Raw genomic sequence first — 25,529 nt, 5'->3', positions numbered from 1 at the left:
ATTTTTAGGCCCTTTATAGCTTGTTCTGTGTCCATGTTGAAGGCCGTACTTTGATCTATAATGTTGTTTTTTTTTACAAATTGTGACTTGGACGGAGAGTTGTTTATTGGCACTCATACCACAACTCTTTTTTATATCTAGATACCTTCAATAAAAATGACACTATATATACGAAGATTAGTTGAAGGTAAATCATAAATAAAAAAAATGAACTAAACTGCATTAAAATTTCATTTAATAGATCTACAAAATGTTTACACTGTTTTAATACGTTCGATTTCTAATTCGTTTCCCATTATAATTATGAACACAATCTGAATGTATATACTTAAAGTCATCTGTAACACATGTTAAAATCAATGAAAGGGTATAAACAAATTTAAAACAGCTCAAATATTTGTAAAATTATACTCTACTTCCTCTATTTTCTCTTATAACGAACGGTTAACATATAAACATATGGTTGTGTAAGTGACCTTAAATAATAGTGTTAATTTCAATTATGCCTTTAATGGTACTGCAATGTTGAATCCATCGGCAAGTTTTGTTGAGCGAAATCCTGAATACACATAAGGGCTTGCCCTGCTCTTTATGGTAACTCCAGCTTTTTTGTCGTCAACTTTAATCTCGGGAGGGATGCTATATGAATTTGGGGATGGAGTGTTCCCGCCTGGAAATATAGAATTTTAAATTTGATTTTCAAGTATTGGAAAAGAAAACGAAAAAAATAATAAACTAAAAAAACATCTACAAATAAATATAGACTAACAGACAAAATATACAATGCAAATAAGAAATAAATAACACGTATTGACTGATGTCAATTAAATCTATTAGAGTGCATTCAAATATTTTGAACATGACAAAAGCAGAAAAAGAAGAAAAACATTATCATTACCGAATAAGATGCAGATAATGTGGCTTTGTTAGAATTAGATAGATAAATGAGAGGTAATTAAATGCTCCGTAAATAACAAAAAAGCTGCTTCATTTATCGTGCTGTAGATCAAAAGACGTATAAAGATCGCATAATCTTGTAACGAAGGAAGAAATGAGTGCAAAATTCAGGTTAAAACAAGAAATAATTGTAACAGGATGCTGTTACGAAGTCTCCCAAACAAAGCTCCCAGAATTCGTATTTCCCATGGTTGCCTGACATTGATCAAGGTCCAGTACAAATAGGTTTAGTTTAGTAAAGTGATATATATATATATATATATATATATATATATATATATATATATATATATATATATATAAAAAAAAAAAAAAAAAAAAAAAAAATTGTTGAGTTAGATTACTGACAATTGAAAAATACACTGTGTATAAAAATAATAATATAACATCTACACACGCTTAAAAAACACGTGTCTCATGTCTATTTCTAGATTAGCCTTCTGTGACAAGGTAACACTACGACTATTGAAGTTATATTTTTATATAGCGGATGTGGTCGAGTGGTCTAGAGCGCTGGACATGAGGCTAAGCGATTGGTGCTGTAGTGTATCAAAGGTGTGAGTTCGAATCCCGCTGAGGGACGAACAAAAAAAATTGTCAGTAGAAAATCTAACTCTAACACTGTTTGGAGTAATTTTCAGACTTATATATATATATACGCCTAGGATTCTTCATGGTTAGACTTAAAACAAACTAAGCATGTTTGCCAACGAATAAAATAAAATTCCCAATAATATTTTAAAAGAACATTTTCACTTTTTATTTCATTAGATTTGTTTTATTGTCCCATACAAGAATATATATGGTTTATGGGTGGGGATCTCGACCGTTTACGAGTTTGCAAACAGAAGGGGGTGGGGGTGACCCCAGGGACTCCCCAAATAGTTCATTAGATTTGTTTTATTGTCCAATACAAGAATATATATGGTTTAGGGGTGGGGATCTCGACCGTTTACTAGTTTGCAAACAGAAGGGGGTGGGGGTGACCACAAGGGACTCCCCAAATAGTTCATTAGATTTGTTTTATTGTCCCATACAAGAATATATATGGTTTAGGGGTGGGGATCTCGACCGTTTACAAGTTTGCAAACAGAAGTGGGTGTGGGGGACCCCCATGGACTACCCAAAATAGTTCATTAGATTTGTTTTATTGTCCCATACGAGAATATATGTGGTTTAGGGGTGAGGATCTCGACCGTTTACAAGTTTGCAAACAGAAAGGGGTGGGGTGACCCCCAGGGACTCCCCAAATAGTTCATTATATTTGTTTTATTATCCTATACAAGAATATATATGGTTTAGGGGTGGGGATCTCGACCGTTTACGAGTTTGTAAACAGAAGGGGGGATGACCCCAAGGGACTCCCCAAATAGTTCATTAGATTTTTTTATTGTCCCATACAAGCATATATATATGGTTTAGGGGTGGGGATCTCGACCGTTTACAAGTTTGCAAACAGAAGGGGGTGTGGATGACCCCCAGTGACTCCCCGAAATAGTTCATTAGATTTGTTTTATTATCCCATGCGAGAATATATATGGTTTAGGGGTGGGGATCTTGACCGTTTACAAGTTTGCAAACAGAAGGGGATGGGGTAGACCCCCAGGGACTTCCCTTTAATTTCAATAGATTTGTTTTATCGTCCCATTTAAGAATATATATGGTTTAGGGGTGGGGATCTGGACCGTTTTCAAGATAATAGCACATTCTGAATTTGAACGGGTGGGGGTGACCCCCAGGGACTTCCCTTTAATTTCATTTGATTTGTTTTATCGTCCCATTCAAGAATATATATGGTTTAGGGGTGGGGATCTGGACCGTTTACAAGATAATAGCATTTTCTCAAATTGAAGGAGTGGAGATGATCCCCCCTGCAGGGACTTATCCTATATTGCATGTCATTTGTTTTATTGTCCTTTGATCATTTCTGAAGACTGCATGTGTCTATCACTTACAGTTTTCAAGTTATATTCATTTGAAAATTTTAGAAAATAAAATCCCATAGGGTTCTATAGTAAACCCCTACCTTCTTTCTGCCCCCAAAATACGCCTTAATAGATCCCAAATGCACAAACGAAAGATTGATGGCTCACCTAGACATATTAGTATAACATTCTATGAAACCCTAAGTTAATCTGACCAGCGGTTTTAGAGAAACGCTGCGGACAAGTTCATTTTTAAAGTGGCGGAAAAAGAAAAAGAAAAAGAAGAAAAAGAAAAAGAAAAAGAAGAAGAATAAAAAGAATAAGAACTGAGCAAAAACAATAAGTCTCCAAACTTTGTTTGGTAGACTTACTAAAGAAATGTTTTATTCAGTTGGTACCCAACACCTTCATTTAAATTAATTTGGCTCGTTTAATTTTCATAAAATTTTTACAAGGTATTTACTTTGACCCTTTGACAAAAATATAAAAAAAATTGAACCAACCAATTTATCAGAAAAATTACACTGGTTACATAGCAGTTTGACAAACACTTATTTTGATCAATGAGAAGCTTAATATGCCCTTAAAACACAACTTTATTAAAACGTTTAGCTGATTTTACAGAGTTATCTCCCTGTAGTGTTAGGTACCACCTTAATAAATAGCATTTCACGTATATGTCTAAAGATATGAACGTAAAAGAATGCTTCAACGTTTATTCAACATTTCTGCAAGATTACCTGTTGTAACGCCTGGAACTTTATAAAAATGTAGGTGTTTTCTACTTTTGTATTGGACATATATCTGTCTATTTTTAATATTACATGATGGCTCAAAATACTAGTTCTCAGTATATGATATGGTCAATTTGTATGTTTCAATTTCACCCCTATCCGTAAGATGGGTAAAAAACCAACATGAAACCAAAGCTGATGTGCATTTTGTATTTTTCAAATGTACTTTTTAGTTTTAGGTTACATGCATAAAGTATTAGAGCTTAAACGAGGATTTTTATTTCGCATATACATACATATACTTAGTTTGTTTTATTGTGTTTGTGATGGAATTCATTTTAACATGCAAGTAGTCGCATCTTGGCGATATTGGTATGTATTTCATTTAATTTATCGAATATTGAAGGTTCTTCCGTAATTACTCACTTTTACTGATGATGGGTGTTCTTCCTTTCATGGAATACTTTGGAGAACATTTAAGTTGTTTCGGCGAATATGTTCCAGGGCCCGGGCTGTCCTTCATGCCTGATCAAAAACATGGTTGCAAAAAATAAAGAAAGAATCCAGGAATGCACAACATTGATAAGTCGAAAACAATAAAACTCAAATGACAAGGAATATATAACCTTTGACAGATCGCTTTTGACTTTTCAGAATGCGCATAACGACGTGCTTAGCTATTGCGTGCCATTTCTACGACCTCAAAACAGAATTTTCGAGGTAAAAGATAGTAATTTAATACAGTTTAGGTTTATAATAGACTTGAAAGTTTCAATAAAAGCAGAGAAAACATATCTAATGAAACAGTTACTCAAGAGAAAAAGCTTGGAAACAAGAATGGACTATTCGCAAAAAGTAAGTGAATGAAGATGGTAAATAGAAGAACAATCATATAAGAAAAAAGAGTCTAGATAACAGTCTAGAGGGGATTTACAGAAAAAGCATAGAAAAAAGAGTGCCTATTAAAGGGCCAAACAAAAAAAAATAAGAGCAGAAATAAATAGACACAGAAGAAAAATTGAGAATAATAGGGTATCAAAAGAATAGACGATATTATGGACTTAATAGATAAAGAATACAGAAAATGGCTATAAAATATGATGAATAAAGAAATAAATTATTCAATTCCAGACCCTGAAATAAGATGAACAAAGTCACCAGGGTCAGAGGAGATATTAACATAGGATTTAAAGTTGATATAACACTATTCAAATGCGCGTTCAGTGCAAAGATCATGTCAACCCATCTTGTAACCGACATGAACACTCACTGTTTGGCAAGGTGAATCTTTTGCCCATTGAAAACTTTGATCCTCGCTCGATTCTTTTCTTTTCATATTCATATTTATTGGGAGCCGGTACATCGTCTACAAAAAGTAAAGAATTTGAAATAGAGTTCCAGAAAATATTTCTTAAGCAGAATCTTGTTTGAACAGATAGTCATTTATCAATATCATAATGGTCCACGCCAGGCTGTCTCATAACATTGTCCATCTGCTTCTGAACAAAGAACACATATGAGGTTGATTATGAACACAGAGATCCTGGAAATGTAAACAATGCATAATCTTGGAATCTATAATGATTGTCAAAACCATTCTAAAAATTATTTGTTTCTAGTTTGGTCACAAAATTAAAGACAACGCAAGAATGTTTATATTCATTGCCGAGTTTTGGAAACACAATATGACACATTGGACCGCTAACCCTTCGTAACTCCAAGTCAAATCGTTGTCGAAGTCACTATTGGCCATACAGTTTCAAATAGTTTGCATCATGATAAAGATATGTACTAAGCTACAAGTTTATGAGACGACATATTGATGGTAAACTACAAATAGCAACAACTTTAAACTGATTTGTTACTTTAATGGACGGACGGAAGAAAAACCAAAAACCAAAAAAAAAAAAAAATGTTGAAATTCTATTTTCGTCAGCAAGGCTAAAAAACATGAACATGATTTTTTGTGATGAAAAAGGATGAAGACTAAAAATCTAGCTGCAAGTTCCATAACTCATTATAAAATAAAGGTTGTCTTGTTGAAATCGAAAGTTTTTCAATTTTTTTTATTATTTTTCTGCGTGAGGTAGAATGATCAAAAGTTTACATGCAAAAACATTTGATTTACAAAATCTATGTAGACATTCAGAACATTTTGCGTTGTTTTGAAATGTATAATATGAAAATATACTTTAATATTAGCACGATGCATAAAATAAAAATGTGACAACTGTGTTAGAAACACTCAAACGGAACCATATAAAAGCCAAGGATGTATAAGACTAAAGTATAAAGAGCGTTATGACGAAACAAAATTCATCTAAAGTAAACTTTGCCCGAGGGAGTTGGAACCTTAGTTTCTTCGTGAAAGTCGGGAGTAGTCTCAAATGTCTCTGCCCTGAAAAACTCATTATTTCTGAATGCAATCTTAACAAGTTTATTTAAAAGAATTGTATAAAACATTATGTTAACACAATATAGTAATAATGCTGTAACTGTGTCTTAGGCATGCTTAATACATTTTAATCAAACAGTACAGCTATAATATGAATACAAATATATCTGCTACAGCGTAAAACTCTTTAGTATAATATTATTTTGCTTTATTGGTAAACAGGATGCTACGTTAAAGTGGTTTCCTAATAGATCAACATTCCAGCAGCACCTGAATATGAAGTATACAATTCACAGTTGATATGATATTCTTAGTTTGGTTGCGTGTCTGATCGTTATCCATTGAAAATGATATGCCGCTTACAAGGGTCGGAACAAATACCCTTTCCGAGCACCCGTTTTGACTGTTCGTTTTGGTAAGTCTCGTTCACAAAATTTTTAGCATTTTGATGACTTGTTTTTGTTCCTCTTATTTCATTCATGATTTTTTTAACGTTCTTCGACTAGTTCATGGAAACATAAAACAGTCATAGAAAACATTAGAATATAAAAAGGTCAAACATGCTTTTTTGTTTTAACACAATGAAATAGGCAAATAACTTAATGATTTTTATAACAATGATAAATAATCAAACATAAAAACACATTAGAACTTCCTATAGCATTCAGATGACAACACTTTAACGATGTGGATGCTTAAAGGATCTGGATCCTGTAAATGTCATTGAAATATATCTATGTCTGTCCATGTTAAGTTGTCAAAATTCAGTATTTGAGAAAATATCCATGCATTAATTCCAATTTAAATACAACAGTTTTTAAGTCCGTCAAGAAATTATCCAAGTTAAAACGGGATTATGAGGAACTTCCATATTAATCATAGAATGCAAGTAAGCATCGATGGTTACTTGGATACTGTAACGTCTCTATCCTTCAACTGTAAAAATACAAATTGATAATCAAAACATATTAGAACACTGTTAATTTCAAACTTCTTATTAAGTTAATAAGTACTGTTTAATTATCAGATTTAAATAAAAGTGTTATTCTTTTATTTAGAACCACTTATCAATCGGGAGTTCCCTCTATTATTTGGAAAGGAATTAAGACTTTTTATATGTTTTATTTGTCTGCAAGTATATTTGTCCTTGTGATGTTTTCGATTTTGATTACCTCTTTGGTTATCTTATGTATAGGTATGTTTGCTACACATAAAATACATTCAGCACATAAACAAAAATAAACCACACACAAACAACAACTAAACGCAAACATTTTTTTTCTAATGCAGTTGTCCTCATCGGTTCATACAGCAAATAGATAAAAGCCAATTTACCATTTATTTGTTTCACTAAATTGCAGATTAAATTCCTATAGCTAATAGAAGTTGAATATCGAAGATTTTTTTTTTCCATTATCTTTCAATATTTTAGAATTATATTTCATATGTCCATGACATAACAAAAAATATGTTATGCAGCACTTTTTGTTTGTTTTGATTGCATTTTCATTCAAAACTGTAAAGTTAACATGTTTTTTAACCTTTGCAATGAAGCGCGTTTTGTTTTACCATTATGATCTTTGCGATTTAAATTATTTTAGTTTTTCAATTTTGTATCTTCTTAATTTTATAATACTTGAACCACGATAAACTATTGTTGCTTCTATCATTAGTGTTACTTTTTTCGCTAGGATTTCCACAATTAAATAACCCCATATCCGTTAGATTCAGAAATGACGAAATGTTCCAATATATTTAGTCAAACTAATAACACTATACAAGAATAATTGAGCTGTGTATTTTTATTCCTAACTTATTATTTTTTACTTTAATATTTAAAAATGTAAAATCCTCAATAATAATCAATTTATTTGAAATCAAAGATTTGATCGAACAACACCATAGATTTTGAGCGGAAAATTGCACTGTCTACTGGTCTGTAAAAAACTGAGGTCCTTATTTGAATTTATTTGTATGTATTGAATAATAAAAAATGATAAACCAAGAGATAAATATATGATGGTACTTGAAACCAGAAATTTCTAAAACGGTAACAAGCTGACATTAGTATCGTCTTTAGAAATGTACTCACTTTCCACAGCTTTCAGTTGCTGCCTCATAGAATACGCTGGAGATTCGTTTTCCATAACATCTCGTGAGATGTGGTAGTTGCCAGGACCTGGTACATCTGACTGACCTAAATATTAAACATAGATCATATGGTTTAGCTTAAAAGGATTTGAATAGTGCAATAGTATTATTCTACATCTTTTTACACATCGCATGTTAGATGAATATTAAACAGATCGCGGATCAAACTTACAAGATATGAATAAAATGAAACGATTGCCCAATATCCCCAATTTATTTCTTATGCAGCAAAAATACTGCAATCTGATTGGTTAATTACCCCGGTGTAAATAACACCCCACCCTGGTTCACCCCTGGATAAATAAAATTTTGCCAAAAATTTCAGAATTTTTTATTTTTTTTTGCCAAGAAAATTAAATTTTTAAAAATAAAAAAAAAAAAAAAAAAATAATCAAAATAAAATGTTAAAAATTTAAAAAAAAAAAAAAAAAAAATTCAAAAAATTTTAAATAAAAAATATTTAAAAAAATTTTGATTTTTTCCAAAAATTAAGTAAAAAGTATTTTACAATGCGCAGCAACATAGACATTGAAAAAAACGTTACACTGTAAATTTTTCATTACCATTTTTTCAATTTTACATCCTGGTTTCAAAATGAGTTAAGGAAATGTTCATAAGAAATAAATTCGTTATCTTGGTGTAATCAGGGGTGTACGGAATTTTACACCGTTGTTGAAAATTCGAATTTTCAACAACGGTGTAAAATTCCGTACACCCCTGATTACACCAAGATAACTAATAGTATCACTGCAATACATCTACAAAAGGTTACGAAAGAAATTTACTTCGAAAGTAAGTATTCTGCACGAAGTTGGGGAGAAAAAATGTTGAAATAGAAATATCGAACCTAATGGTGAATCAAAACGGAGGACATTCATTAAACCTGACAAATTTAACGTTAGACTGTATCAATCAACATCAAGAGTGAAAAGCAACTGTTATTTTCCTCACTTTGCACGGGAATTGTCCAAAAATATGGTGGGTTAATAGATACAAGAAAATGTGGTATGAGTGCCTATACAACACTCTCACAAAGTTCATACAAACATACAAATAAATCTGACAAAGACTTCAACATGAAAACACAATGCCGTACTAGTAAAAATTTCTTCATGAAAATGATAAAGTAAAATATAAATATCAGGGTAAACAACTATTTAAAACAACACTGTGAAATCCTGTGTGTGTCTAAATCGGTTTCTGGATACATCTGCTCTAGAAACGTCCAAACCCAATATATTGAAGCACTAATACTTAGTCACGTCAATAGTCATACCATTCAAAGGAACATAATAGCACAAAGACAAAGGAGAGTTAATGTGTCTGCTCCGTTTCACATTATACCTATTATTAAGATTTGCATCAATTATAATATCATTTATAATTCATTTCTTTAGGATTTCATTATATTTAATATGATAAGAAGATTAAGATAATAGGCTTATTACATATATCAACATAATGTTAAAAAGAAGAGGGAAAAAAACTGTCAAAATGAGAGAATAAGCAGTCTTGTCAAAAGGTACTAATACATCATTACCTCTCCACGATACGAATTGAAATACCGATATATAGCAGTTTGGAGAATTTATAACTGAGCATTTGTTTATATTTTTTATTTAGATTTCCCTTCTTTTTTGCTTAATGACAGAAATAAACAGCTGCGCCATCAGCGCATGATACGCCCGACGTCTTGTGTGGAAGTTTTATGCAATAATCATAAATAGTTTCTGAGAAAGTTTTAAGCAATAACCATATATTGTTTTTGAGACATGGCGGGACATGTGCAACCCCCCACCCTGTTTTTTTTTTTTTTTAACAAAAAACTAAATATCACTAAAATAAAATTTTGAATCAAAACCAAAAAGTATACAGATCTTTAGATTAATATAACAAAGAAGTGTGTAAAGTTTTAAGCAATAATCATAAATTATTTTTGAGATACGGCGCGTCATGTAAAAAAAAAACCTCTCCTGTTTTACACTTTTACAAAATACTCAATAACTCAAAAAAAAAAATTTTTGAATCATCACCAGAAAGTATACAGATCTTTAGATTAATATAACAAAGACTTGCGTAAAGTTTTAAGCAATAATAATAAATTGTTTTTGAGATACGGCACAACATGTAAAAACCCCTACCCCTTTTTTTCAAAATACTCAATAACTCAAAAATGAAATTTTGAATCATCAGCAAAAAGTATACAGATCTTAAGATTAATATAACAAAGACATGTGTAAAGTTTTAAGCAAAATTGTTTTTGAGATATGGCGCGACATGTAAAAACTCCCTCCCCCTTTTTTACAAAATACTCAATAACTCAAAAATGAAATTTTGAATCATCTCCAAAAAGTATACAGACATTAAGATTAATATAACAAAGAAGTGTTTAAAGTTTTAAGCCATAATCAAGAATCGTTTTTGAGATACGGTGCGACATATGACAAAAAACACACCCCTGTTTTAGTTACAAAGTGCCGTAACTCAAAAAGTTTTAATTTTATTTTCACCAAAAAGTATACAGATCATTTGACCATCATCAGAAACAACTGTATTAAGTTTCATGAAATTTGGATAAGTCATTCTCAAGTTACGGTGCGACATGTTTACGCCGGACAGACGGACGGACACCGGACATTTGTATAACATAATACGTCCCGTCAAAAATTTGATGGGCGTATAAAAAAGGATTGGTGGCTAAATTATTCTTTAAAATACATATTATTTTGTACCGACAATGTATTGAAAAATCGTAGTTACCATTCTGTGCATAATCATAGTAATACATATGTAGCTGTCTGGAAAGTTTTCACAAAAGTGAGTGATTTCAAATTTAACCATCAAGTCACTGTTGTAAGTGAACGCAAAATTTTACATGAATTTTATATTGAAAGCAAATAAAACACCATTCTGTGATTATCAGTAAAGGAAAAGTTTAACTTACAAAACGGAGTAATCCTCGAAAATAGAAGTAGACAAAAGACTTGAAAGAAAATCATGATAAAAAATAAATGTATAAGAACGAAATTTAAAACAATATAGCTTCTAACAATTGATTAAATACACCTACTTTTGGGCACATAGTTCAGAGACTCTGGATATGATGGGTGTGTTTGCTGTCTTACTGAATATGCAGGGTCTTTTTTCATGTTTGCTGTGGTCAACGTGTAATCACCTGGACCAGGACGGACTGGCTCTGTAAAAATGTCATGAAATGAAGTTCAGATACACGAATTTGAAGGGAAATGTAAGTTCAGAAAAGTCAGTTAATATGCATAGCAAACCAAAATATATTTTACAAGTATTTATGAACTTTATTTCAATTGAAGTAAAGTTATATAACAAATATTTCTAAAAATAACACTTAATTTGGATGGTCGTCTGTATTATGACAGCACTGTCATTGTAGAACAACTTGTATAATTAATCCTCTAATTTCTAACCTAGTTTTGTCCTTTTTTTTATTTATCAGGTCTTCAGAGAACATTGGCCGAGAAAATTAAGCCGTCAAAATGCTGATTTGGTAAAGTAAAATTGGTTTTGATAGTGTTGTTAGGTCCTTTCATAATTGATCCAATAACTACGTGATATTTCTGGCGATGTAAATAACTACAACTTTGTTCAAATAATAAGTCATATATTTGCATATGAATTTGTTAAGTACAGTGCAACTTAATCGAACTCCTGACTACATTTTTGTAACATATTTTAAATATTTGACCAAATGAAAACAAAATCTCGTTCTTTTATTATTACTTTCTGGTAAACAGATAACAAATAAAGAACTATGATCATGCGTAATGAGTAGAATTATTATAATATATGTCAATTAGTGTATCCCCAAAACTCCAAAAGTGATTTTGCAAAATAATTTAACCCAAGGAATTAGACTAGCAACTCACAAACAGTTTTCCAATAGTTAGCAATATTTTGCACTTGTGCAATGTCGTACGTCAGTTACGACATGAAACACGATCAGATGAAACAACAAATCGTATTCAATAGCTTTATAATATTCGTTAAACTTTCAAAAATTGACAAATTTTGGCGAACTAGGGAATTCGAAAAGTACAAAAATTCAAACATATAATATGTTATTGTTTGTATATGTGATAGGCATTGACATTTGTAATATTACATACTCTTACTTATGACATTTGGTATTTTTTTTATATACGACAGGTCTTGTTGTTTCACTTACAGACGACTTTATCGAAATTGAGGTTAATTAACTTAGTTAAATTGTACTACGAAACGAGGTTATTCTTATTAAAGTTGTAAGAACAACGCAGCGACTTTTCTATATGATACTGAGTATAAAATACAATATTTCAATACATTTCCTAAAATGATCAATTTGATATCTTGAAAAATAAATTGGTGCTGATAAAAATTCACGCTTTAAAGAGTGCTTTTATAAAAAGAGAGTAAACCGTGCAGCTCAATAAAGAAATTTATTATCCCCAGTCGTGTTTGATAAGGCTATACTTTTTCCCAATTGATTGCATGTAACTGAATTTCACTCAAATTCACACCTCAAACAAGACCACACAACAAAACAGTCTTATTACCACCAAACAATGATTTAGGTCGACTCCCTTTAAAAGATGCCGACGGTGCATCTCTCCCAGTTGGTTTAGTAATATTATATGAAGCCGGAGATGGCCTTTTTGTTTTATTATCGACTTCTGGTCTTATATGCATGGGACCACTAGTAGTTTGAAATGGACCCAGACGCCTTCCTTTCAATTTTGGTCCACTTTCATCGGAAAAAACACATTTTGAATCATAGGAGCCTGGTCCTGGATTCTCGTTTGACATTTTATCGACTAAAAATAAAGAATTTGTTTCTCTTCCGTCGTCAATATTTCGACGCCTATCTCCTTTCATCGATACGCTACTATTTCGTGAAGAACGTCGCGGGCTTACATCATATGCATTCGGTGCTGGATTACTGTCTCGGTCGTTCATTTCAATGGGAATATACGTTGGTCCCTTATTACTTTGAAAAGGTCCACTTTTCCTACCTTTCATTGATACACTATGCTCGCTGCCAATTGAACTTTTCATTGAATAGAATCCAGGTGCAGGAGTGTCATTCACTGAATTAGGCAAAAGAAATAGCGCATTAGATGCCTTTGCACTCTCAAATGTCCTCTGCCTGTTACCTTTGAATGAGACACCGGGTGAGTTTCCAATAGATGACGCAAGAGTGTAATGACCTGGACGCATTTCTTTTTCATTTACTTCCGGGTTGATATATGTTGCTCCTTTGTTCGACTGAAATGGTCCAGTTTTCCGTCCTTTGAATGATACACCATTACTCCTTCCGATAGTTGATTTTATATTGTAACTTCCTGGGCCTGGGCTGGCTTCTATCAGATTCGGCAAAAGAAAACCAGCATTTGCATTTTTTGCCTCCATGACAATTCTTCGCCGTCGGTTACCTTTGAATGATACACCTGAAGATTTTCCAGTGTATGATGTTGTGTCGTACGATTCAGACATTTTATCTCTCTCGTTGTACTGTGCGGGAATGTACATTTGACCCTTATTTGTTTGAAATGGTCCACCTCTCTTACCCTTAAAACTTACACCGGGGCCTAAACCAATGGTAGATTTATTTGTATTGTATGAGTTTGGTGACGGAAATCCATCAATCAGTTCTGGTAGCAAAAATGAGCAATCTGCCTTCGCTCTGTCAAAATTCCGTCGTCTGTTTCCTTTCATGGATGTTCCAGGCTGCAATCCAATCGAGGATTTCAAATTATATTGATTTGGAGCAGGCGTACCAGCAAAAAATCTTGGACTCAAGAGCTCATGATTAGGCTGCATCGAGGAATACGAGGTATAGCGGTCCAACACCGACCCTGACCTTGATGTAGTGGTTCGAAAATCCATCACGGAATTCATGAAGTATTTTCCAGGTAAAGGTTCACTGGCTATGCTCAATTTGCGTACTAAAATATAAAAAAAAATGTAAATGAATTATTACCTTCAACTTCAAACCATTTATAGGCTAATGTTGTACGTTTATGATAGCGCTCTGGAATCGTCGGGTAATAGGTTGATGGGGCTGGTGTTTCTTTGGCGATAGCTGAAAATTCAACATTGAGAAGTGAGAGTAAGAAAGGTACACAAGTGTATAGCGATTACAAGAAAGAACTGGTGTTAAAATTACCAATGCTCATTAACATTATATGTTTTGAATTCAAATTAATTTGTTAGAGCCACATAAGCAAAAAGTGAAAGTAATACAGGAGCAAATTCATATACTAAAAAATGGTTCATTTTCACTTGATGGAATATTGAAAATTTAATAGTAAAGGCGAAAATTATCAAGATTCCATTGAATAATTCATATCGTTTGCTTTGGTTGTCATCTACCTGCACATTTGGATTCAATATAACGACCGGAAATGCTTTTTGATGTGGCTGTTCCTATTGTCGTTCCAAGATCATATCTGTTAGGACCAGGACTAAATTTATTGACAGCTGTTAAAATCCATAGAAAGTTAAATATCAGGCAAGAAAAGCACCTCGTATCGGATTCGGCATAATGTAGAACATAAACAAAGAAATTTAAAAAGGAGATTGATAAGCTTAAAGAAATAACAAAACAATACATAGCACTAACAATGTATACCATGTATTGGGTTCTGCATATGGTAAAGCATCCATAAAGGAGGTAGACACAAGTAAATGGTGTAGAACTGTTTAAAAGTCACTGATATGTTTGTGACAATCATTTTATAAAAAAAATCTAAGTTTCTAAGTCACTTAGATTGTTTTAATACTGTTTCAAATGAATGCTTAAAAAGTAATGTCGAAACTGTTTATTTCAAACGCATTTGATTTAAGAGTTACTTCCTTTCACCATGCACAATGTTTCCTCTAAATAATAGTATGTTACACATAAACCTTCTACTAAAACATAATTTAATAACGCATGAGTTAAGATAAATATCAACGCTAAATAAAAGAACAGACTAATTTAATAAATACAAAAGCTATAAAGTTAAAAAAAAAAAAAAAAAAAAAAACCATCAGAATACTGAGAATAAAATGATAAGTCAATGATTAAATAAACATAGTATAAAAACTGATGAATGATTACAGGAAGTGGCGACATGTTACAAATGTATGAAATGTCGTGCAAACATGATTAGCGACAATTTACAGATAAACATATAAGACACATATCAAAGCATGAAAAATATAGTGATTCTGTTACAAATTGATACATTTTTATTTGTTTTGGGAAAAATAATTCTACATATACATGTATATTCCTATACTTACATTAGATGTATGTTTCATTATTATACTTTATTCTGATTGGTTAACTGTACATCACGTGTTTTCCTTAAGCAACTTATCATTCATGATAACACGTGGTCCAACAATAAAGTGCACAGGTGAATTAAATAAAAAAATTATAAAATTCGTGTTTCCATGATCATAGCTAAAAAATGTAATTATAAGTATTGAATTCTTCTTTTTGTAACTTCATAGGGTTGTAAAAGCGTTGACCGTGCGCACATTTTTAAAATGAAGCGCGGAAGCGCTTCCGCGCTTCATACAAAATGTACTTCGGTCAACGCTTTTACACCCCAATGAAGTTACAAAAAGAAGCATTAAATTATTAAGTACTGCAGGTGTAGGATCATTTCAAAGTAACAAATTAATTAACTTACTCCGTTGGATATTTGGAGCTGGTGGTAGTTTAACGCCAAACGAATATGATGGTCCACTATAAGTGGCAGAGACGCTGTAATCTGCCGGTCCTTCAAAATGTTTTAAATGATAGAAATAGCACATGATGTATACCTTAGTTACAAGAGTTTCCACTGACGAAACAGCATGGAATAAATAGTATCGAAACACTTCTGTGTTTGTGAAATCAAGATTGAATTTTAAATTAACCAATACAAATTACATTATAATGTTTGTTTTGATTTTGAAAATAAACATTTCGTCAAATTAAATCAATGACTGTGAGAATGATGACGATGATTGAGATATAAAATTAAATATTTGTGAAATCAACAGTGCAATTGAATAAATGATAAAAAGTTAATTTGTAATTGAGAAATGTATGAAATAGGTTTTGTTACCTGGACCATCGCGGATGTTTTTCTTTTGGGCAGCACCCATAGATTTCTTTTGTCCGCGCGTCCAATAGCGGGAATTTGGTCTGTAATTTGGGCCAGGTGTAGCATAACCTTTGAAAGTAAAGAATGATTCAAACCATCACCGAAAAGTGTGTGCAAGAAACAGACCAACAAGGTGTAAACAGACAAAGTGCAGAACAATTTGGAACTAATAACATGATATCAGAATTTTCAAAAGTCAGTTTACGATTTTCATAGATAAGAAAACTTCGTGTCGATGTTCAATGTTTTTAATAAAAGTTATTCCTTTTAATAGGATATTAATGTTTCATACAACAACTATTGTTTATAATAAAAATAAAAATAATAAAACAATCACCTCAATAAAAGATTCCAAAAAAGGACTTTTATTTGTAATTTGATTATTGTAATTTTGATTATTGTATTTTTCCCCTTTCTTATAGATGCTATTGATAATCTGTTAAAACGGTACATTTTAATTAAATTTTGTTACCATGATTGTGTTTTGAAAAAAAGGGGGAGGGTATTGTTGTCAAGTGAAAGCAACTCTCACAACTTAAAAATAATCAATGTATGCGTCATTGGCACGTAATGATAACGACATCAAAGAAAGAACAGATCAATAAGTATTTTTATATCGGGAAATCTTGATTTTCATTTCTTGTTTATTCTATTGTGTACTCCCTAGAAGAAAAGTGTTTGATAGACCCCTTATAAGACAGTTACAAAGAAAATTTGCTCTTGTATCATTGTTATATTCAGGGAAAACTATTTCCCGCTGTGTTCCCTTTAATCAGGAATTGAGATTTTCATACAAGGACCAGATAATAGAATATAGTTTCAGAATCGTAGACGGTTTATAAAAACTATCAAAACTATGGTGCTGATTTCTACGTGATATCTATATCTAAATGTGTTCCCAAAAAAACTAGCAAAACTTGACAGCGCAGACAAACATACCATGCGTGTCAGATGGTTGAACAATATTGTTTGGTGGTCCAGTAATGATATCTCCGGGCTGTTTGTGGGCCATACTGTATTTTAGTCCTTCCATTCCAAATTGCTTGTTTCTGACGTTATATTTGGCGGGTCCAATAACGGTACAATACTTAGAGGCTATAATGATGATGACATGAAATGAAAAAGAGGTGTTGAAGATGAGAATGTAGATCTCTAATGCAAATACTAAAAGAAAAGGGCATTTTGAATTGTAACTCATGTAAGTAAACGAATGTCAAATACGCATTTGATCAAAATATGAGAATACCTTTGAAAGACAATTATTATAATTGTTATATTTCCTATTTTGCAAATTCGGAATTTCAAAATATATCTATAACATCAGATGTTATAGATATATTTTGAAATTCCGAATTTGCAAAATAGGAAATATAACATAATCATTATACTAAATATAACGATGATTATACAGTAAGGAAAGATGAATTTAATAGTGAATAAGAAACAATTTCATTATTTGGTTAAATGAGTTAATCCAATGTAAATGTGTGAATCTTAATTAAGTGAGTAGGTAATCTATAATATATGCAAATGTGTAATGTATGTAAATGAGCCAACAATATAATTTAAGTGGTTATAAATTGTATGTACATGTGTACAAATATGTAAATGATCAAAACATATGTAGTTGTGTTATGCATAGGTAAGTGGATGATTTATACGTAAATATATGGATTCTATGCATGTATGTTAATCATATATAAATATATGGATCATATGCAGGTATGTCAATCATATGTAAATGTACATATGTAAAGCTGGGTTAATCATATGTATTTGGGTTAATTATATGTATTTGGGTTAATCATATATAAGCGTTGGTTACATTCAAACTTTGGTTTTACTGTACCTTCTTCGTCAAAGTAGCAGGTTGCTCTCCCCTTGATCGCGTATTTTTTCTTCCAAATTAAGTCACCAGAGGTACCGTAATCAGCTGGACCTGGTAAACCTCGACCTAATAATATCATAGTAAAAATCCTTTTAGGTCAACAAGTGTGACAAGGAAAATATTCCTGCATCAAAAGTAATTTTTCGACATTTTACCTATTATGTCTGTTTGTTGTTCATTCAACGTTGTTAATGATAATGGAATTTGATGCCACTTGCATACAAGTGAGAGATTTAGCTAGCTATAAAACCAGGTTTAATCCACCATTTTCTACATAAGAAAATGCCTGCACCAAGTCAGGAATATGACAGTTTTTTTTTCCATTCGTTTGATGTGTTCGAACTTTTGAATTTGCAATTTGATTAGGGACTTTCCGTTATAAATTATACTCAGAGTTCAGTATCCTGTGATTTTACTTTTTAAAAGTACAAATTATGCTATTTTATTAACCAAAAAATTTGCAAACCAAGAGATGATGATAATTACAAACGTGACTTATTAAAGTCCTTTGGTTTATGTGTTGTTGGGTTACTGTCTCATTGAAGTAGACCCAGAGTTCTTTATCAAAACGAGTCTTACCATGTTCCTTCTTTTTCGGTTTTCCAACAATAGAATACTGGGGAGCAGCCTCCTTTGTTAGATTAGGACAAGGATTATAGTTTGCTGGTCCAGGACCGGGATTTCCTGCAGATAATAAAAGTGTACGCAAAATCAAAAACACAAATAAACTGCTTCTTTTTATAGCAGCATTATCAAAATATTAAGACAAAAGGTAGAAAGGTAAAGAGACGCGAATAGGTTCCGTAAAATAATGAAATTGAGCTACGGAAACAAGTTATATATATTATAGTATACTTAAATTTATCATGAAACATTGTGACAAACTTGAGAATTGATGAAAACAAAAGATAATGAAAACCCTTTTTTATGAACAATAGGAATTGACGCAACGGATATATTGTTATATATTCGGATATATAAAACATTTAACATAAAGGTAATAGGTGATCATAATTATTTTATCATTCCCCAGAAAAGGCATGCAGTAATCATACGATAGGGAAACTGCTTCTACTAAAAGGGTGAACTTTTCGAAACTGTTCTTTTAAAGAATTGAAATGAAAACAAAATATCTTACCTTATATGTTAGTTATTCCACAATATACCAAAAAATGAAACGTCAAAGTAAAAATTAGATCATTTCTCATATACAAAGGAAACAAATGCACCATGAAAAATGTAAACTTTTCTTTTGTGAATTCGATAGGTTTTTAATCAAGATTTGGTAAATATGTCTTCTTTTGTTTGCGTGAATGTCAAGATATAAACAAAAGTATCGAATTTCTTTTTTTAATTTGGATCATTTAATTTTGCTCCAAATTAATACATAAAAATGTTATATTTAAATTGTCGAAGTCATTAGTTCAAATAGAAGACTTTTTAGTGTTCAAGTTACTTAACATATCACCCAATGTCTATTGGTGCAAATAGAGAAAGTCAAAGCTATTATTTACAAGGGGACAGAATATAAATATAAGATTATATCAAAGTCAAAATTATTTCTGATTTGTGCGCAGCTGCAATCCCGTACTCTTTTCCTCGATTGTGACATTACAACCTGCGCCTTTTGAAAATCAATTGTACTTTCCAAAGATCAACACAATGGGTACCACAAGTGTAAAGAAACTGCTTAAACTCATGCTTGATGTCATGCGTTTACCCCCGGTTTTTGAAAGGGTTCGTGTTGCTCAATTTTTATGTTTTCTGTAATTCTTTTTTTACTGTTGTATGTTACTTGATTTTTTTTTTAAAACTATAGGGTTGACTTTTTTTTAAACAAAATTTAATAAGAAATCGTGCAATATCATATAAAATCATACCTAAAGAAGTCAGTGGCTTTTCACCAGGATTCACTATATATTCACCCATAGGTGTTCTGTTTACTGAAAAAAATATACAAAATGTTAATTGATCACCATGAATAGCGAGATTGTACTTGAAGTGTTTAATGTTTAGAAAGTACTTAAAAGAGAGGCAAAAGAACGTCAAACTCATAGATTAAAAAAATAAACTGACAACGCGATGGCTAAAAAATAAAAAGACAAACAGACAAATCATAGTACACAAGACACAACATAGAAAACTAAATAATAAGCAACACGAACCCCACCAAAAAAATGGGGGTGATTTCAGGTGCTCTGGAAGGGTAAGAAGATCCTGCTCCACATGTGGCACCCGTCGTGTAGCTTATATTATTATATATCCGGTAAATAGTTTAATGCGGTAGGTCACATTCGTGAAAATGAAAGGGTATTGTAGTTGCGACATAAGGAACATATCCAATATCATCTGTGAAATGGTTATTCCATAAGGGCCAAACAACTCATGATGGCGTCCGTAAAATTTACGAAGGGAGGATTTCAGCTTCACCATTTGGTACTCTTGGCAGCACTCCAAAGTTACAAAATAAAATCAAAATTGAACCCCAAAATGTTTAATAATCTTCTATTGATGGCTTGCTATTACATTCAGGCAACTTTTTGTGTCAGACATGTGCATATGTATGTATAACTATCTTTCATATATTTTATTTTCAAGTTAAAATGATGAAATATTATTCCTTTTTTGTGTATTCATGGCAACATTCTACATTTATTTACCATAATATTGCAGAATAAAGCATGATAATATCACATGTATTTTTTCAATAAATTTGGTTTAAACTAGAATCTCAATCCCTGTAAGTGATACATTTTCTGTAACTATTACCATGAATCTACCTATTGATTAAATACAAAGAAGGTGTCTTTCGTCTCATTTTTTTCGTAAAATATAATCAAAATGTTCGTGTGACAAAATTTGGAAAACATTACAATAATTATCGGACCAATGTTTGTGTAAATAAGAAGATATGGTATGAGTGCCAATGAGACAACTCTCCGTCCAATTCACAGTATATAAAAAGTTAACCGTTATGGATCAAAGTCCGGCCTTCAACATGGACCAAACAGCAAGCTATACATGTACACAAAATAACTTGTGTAAAACAATTCAAACAAAATAACCAACGGTCTAATCTATTTAATTAGGAGAAACTAGAAACACGTATGAACCATACAAACAAACAACAAGATCCTGACTGGTTAGTATATGAAAATAACAACTGTCATACAGAAAATAGCCGTTAAAACAATCTTGATGTTCTTATAAACCCACTACGAAGGTTTTATTAATCTTCAGCTATCCAAAAATGAATGAACAAGGGACAAAATTCAAAACTACGCTCCCTATAAAATAAAACTATACTGCAAGGTTATAATGGCAATAGTCGGGAAAACGAATTTGTTAAGCGCGTTAAGTAGTCTCTTAAGACCTGGCTGTAATATGAGGGGAAATATTCTCCTGTCACTAGAGATAAATTATTTCACATATTTTTTTTTTCTGTATCGGGTTAACTTAATGTTCAAGTATATAGTTCCAATAATGACAATTTTGTTTAAAGTTGTAATAGCAAACAATAAATTTAAAACGAAATGTTGGTATAATTCAACCAGACAGAAATCCAACGACGTCACAAGCTGAAAAGACGAAACAGAAACGCCATATGATCTTTTACGTTTATAAAACATTAAAAGCTCTAAATTCGCAAAGATTCAATCACACGAATACATTGATCAGAATCCATCACAGATCTGCCATCGGCATTTTTTTCTTAACGTTACATATTCAGAAATAACTAGGAGGAATTTAAAATAATAAATGTCAATGCATTTGAATAAATTACTGAGGCTTAATTAACTCACGTTGGTGTTTTATCACATCAGATTTCGAAATGCTGACTAATGAGGGACTAGGCTCCTCCGGTGGCGGAGATGGAGGCTTAGTCTCAGCAGCAATTATAGTCTTCAACAATAATTTCATCATCTTGAAAGCCTTCTCAATCTATGCACAGCTAAATAAGCGACGACGACATACAGACCTCTAACGTTACTAACAGTACGACACAACGTCACAATGTGTAGAAGCAACCGCCATTGTGAAGTCAATATCAATACAGGAAATACTTTAACTTTTTATTGCTATTACATCGTTACTATTTGTAAAAGAACAGATTGCACTGTTACGTGAATGTTTTGATGATATCGTGTGTATTTCAAGGAAGAGGAAACATGAAAATTTATAAGGCTTTGTCATATAAATGGTTTACAAACCTAAAATATTTTTTTTTAAAGAATTCTGACATTAAAAGTGTGTTTTGATCCCCAAAATGTAATTTCTAATATGGACATTATACAACAGATAATTGCAAAGAAACATCTTTATAATAAATGTAATTCCAAATTAAACATAGAGATTTTATTGTGTAAAAATGTATCAACCTCCAGGAATTTAATTTGAAGTGGTCTGTACTTGTATTTTGATATGCATATAAGGGTTACATCCACGAGACAGCAACATAACGACGTGAAAAAAACGACATCTAGAGAGAGAAACATTCAATGTTAATCAATAGAGTAAGACAGGTTCAAACAATATGTCAAGTTCTAAATTGTCCAGACTCTATACCAGACACCAAATTATCTAAACGCCGAAAACATTAAGATTTGACAGACGACAACTTCTGACAACGTTCAATCTCTTCTGACTGCATAGACATATTGATAAAGATTATAAACTGTTGACATTACATCATGAATAAACTATCAATTCGATAATTAATAGTTTAAACCAAAACTTCCAAAATGTATATGCACCGTTTTTGGTTTTTTTTTTTCCGCATGGGAATTATGTACAGGTTTGTTCTGGACATTGCACAAAATAGTGTTTCCCTTTACTGTATGAAATCTCCTGTACATATACAGTTTACAAGCCTGGAATCCTGACCCAATCTAATACTTCTACATGTAATACTACTGTCGAGCAGTTAGCAAGGATCCCAAACTAACAATAAACAAATTCATATCCGGTTTAGTTAACCAATTTGAGCTTGCCTCTGTTTATAAGTCAATGCTACCATTCCTTTATATAATTTGTTCCAAATAGACCCCACATGCGAGACATTAAGCAATTTAGAATTGAAAATCCATAGTTATTTGTTTCCAACATTTAAGATTAAATTGTTACTTGTATGAACCATTGAACATGTTTGATACGGTGAATGTTGCATTTCTATATAAATATACAAATAATTACAAATAATGTGAAAAATTAAAATAAGATGTAAAGGAAACCTTCTGACGTGGAATATACTTATAACTTCTTAAAAAGTCGTACGAATAACATAGCTAATAGAGACTGAAACATCTTGCATTTATCGATAAAACTTTGTTTCCTTTTTTTACATTATAGTTATATATTGTGGGTTGGAAATGCTGAAATAACGCTAACTATAATAAATGGCATGGATTTAAATTTATACATTGAAATTGAAATTGAAATCGGATAAAGCAGATTTTGCATTCCATAATTATAAAAGGTAAATGTACATGATGAGGCGGAGTTTTTGTTTATATTTTCCGTGTTTTGTCAGTTCCTCTAGGTGAGATATAAAGATTTTTTTTTTATTTTCCTGGAACTTTAAATAGTGATAAATATAATTTGATATATCATACTGCTGTAGTTTTACGAATTACTTGATTTTGTTGTGATTATTTATGTTGTTATTATGATTAATATTGTTATTATAATCATCATCCTAATTTGAAAATAATGATAATTTTCAACAAAAAAAAGTGAGAATGATATGAAATCAAAATAATCTGCAATATCATTGTTAGTATTATCAATTCATCTTTTCGGATATTTGTTTTAAACTGGACATCTACAAAAGAAAATTACGATAAGAAATTCCAATTCAAATGATCAAATAGTATTTACAGTTTGATATCATGAAATGAAATGAAAAAAGTTTATAAGTTTGGACCGGCTAAGATTATTCCATGTTAATTTGACATATAAAAAAGAGCTATTCTAAGAGTTGATGGAACACAATCATCAAAGAGATGGGGGAGGTACACATCAATGATACCAACGTTCTCATTCAACACCAGCCTCGTTCTCATTCAACATCACTGAGTCTATCTGAATTGTACATTAAAGTTGTGCTAGATTTTGTTTACTTCTTTGATCCCAGAAAGTCTATAAATAAGGAAATGCGGCATGATTGTCGATAAGACAACTATAAACGGTGGCCAAAGTTTGAGAATGTAAACAACTATGGGTCACTCACTGTATGACCTTTAAAAAGGAGCAAACCCCATGCAGTAACTATAAATGAAGCAGACATGGCAAGATTTGAAACAATTCAACTCTAAGACGTCTGCTGGCCCAAATAATTATGGCGTCTTGAACGGTTTTTTTTTTCTGTGACGCCTGCAGTAGGGAGGCGTAAAAGAACAAATGTAGAATAACATACAGCTAGAGTTCATATTTATTTGGACTAGCATATGCTTTAAAAAAAGTACAAATAATGCTCGACGCAATACGTTACTTTCTGTTTTCAAATAAGAGTAAGACACCATTATAAGTCCACGTATCTATAAGTAAAAAGAGACTTATATAGTATTCTTAAAATGAAATTTCGAGTTTGAATGTAATAAAAAATCAACATGAAACTTTATTTTTCAATCAAATTGTATTTTGTTCTCCATTAAGTCGTCCGTATATTGTTTATTGAACTGCCACGGTTCTGTATACCGACAGATTGATGACTACATACATGTATTTGGTATAGATGTAAGATGCATTTGTTATCATCGTTTTAAGAATAAGGTATGACAGATAACATTTGAACTTATAACACTAGATTGTTATTGAGACTAAAATAAGACAATTTTTTTACCAAGTCTTTTGTAAAATAAATACAAAACCAATTGAGATCAAAATGCTTTAAATAAAATTGAGAATGGAAATGGGGAATGTGCCAAAGAGTCAACAACCCGACCATAGAGCAGACAACAGCAGAAGGTCACCAACAGGTCTTCAATGCAACGAGAAATTCTCGCACACGGAGGCGTCCTTCAGCTGGCCCTTAAACAAATATATACTGGTTCAGTGATAATGAACCCCATACTACTAAACTCCAAATTGTACACAAGAAAAATTTAAAACATTGTTCCGTTTATAAAGGAAAAACAAATATATTCATATTGTAAGAGAGAAAAGAGAGTTAATTTTGATGGAGTTATATATTGACATTTGAAATTGTTAAGGAAGTGAATTAGAGAGTAAGTCATCTACCAAGTTTAAAGATGAATGGAATTTCGTCATTTATTTACATTTTTTTTAAATTATTAATCTAATTATACAATTAATGCTTTGTAA

The 25,529-nt window shown here is 31.7% G+C and overlaps 1 protein-coding gene across 7 annotated transcripts; it reads right to left on the bottom strand.

Moving 5' to 3' along the window:
* Positions 1–218: 218 nt before the first annotated feature.
* LOC143071653 (sperm-tail PG-rich repeat-containing protein 2-like) lies at positions 219–22,206 on the bottom strand. Of its 7 annotated transcripts, XM_076246151.1 has the most exons (14): positions 22,010–22,204; positions 20,087–20,149; positions 18,786–18,890; positions 18,168–18,272; positions 17,258–17,413; positions 16,280–16,387; positions 15,860–15,949; positions 14,550–14,657; positions 14,158–14,259; positions 11,233–11,358; positions 8,104–8,208; positions 4,887–4,982; positions 4,043–4,141; positions 219–670 (listed from the first exon to the last, which is right to left on the bottom strand). In XM_076246151.1, exons 1-14 carry the CDS (start codon positions 22,128–22,130, stop codon positions 501–503), a joined length of 1,554 nt encoding a protein of 517 aa, XP_076102266.1. In that variant the 5' UTR covers positions 22,131–22,204; the 3' UTR covers positions 219–500. The 7 variants fall into 7 exon arrangements, with proteins under 7 accessions (XP_076102266.1, XP_076102245.1, XP_076102274.1 ...); XM_076246130.1 differs by lacking the exons at positions 14,158–14,259; positions 14,550–14,657 and adding an exon at positions 13,190–14,122 and having other exon boundaries at positions 22,010–22,206; XM_076246159.1 differs by lacking the exon at positions 14,550–14,657 and having other exon boundaries at positions 22,010–22,205.
* Between the last annotated feature and the right edge of the window lie 3,323 nt (positions 22,207–25,529).

Source organism: Mytilus galloprovincialis, chromosome 1, assembly GCF_965363235.1.
Source record: "Mytilus galloprovincialis chromosome 1, xbMytGall1.hap1.1, whole genome shotgun sequence".
In the NCBI taxonomy this organism is placed as follows: Eukaryota; Metazoa; Mollusca; class Bivalvia; order Mytilida; family Mytilidae; genus Mytilus; species Mytilus galloprovincialis.
The sequence above is the reverse complement of the archived record's forward strand: the minus strand, read 5'-3'. Positions and strand labels throughout refer to the sequence as shown.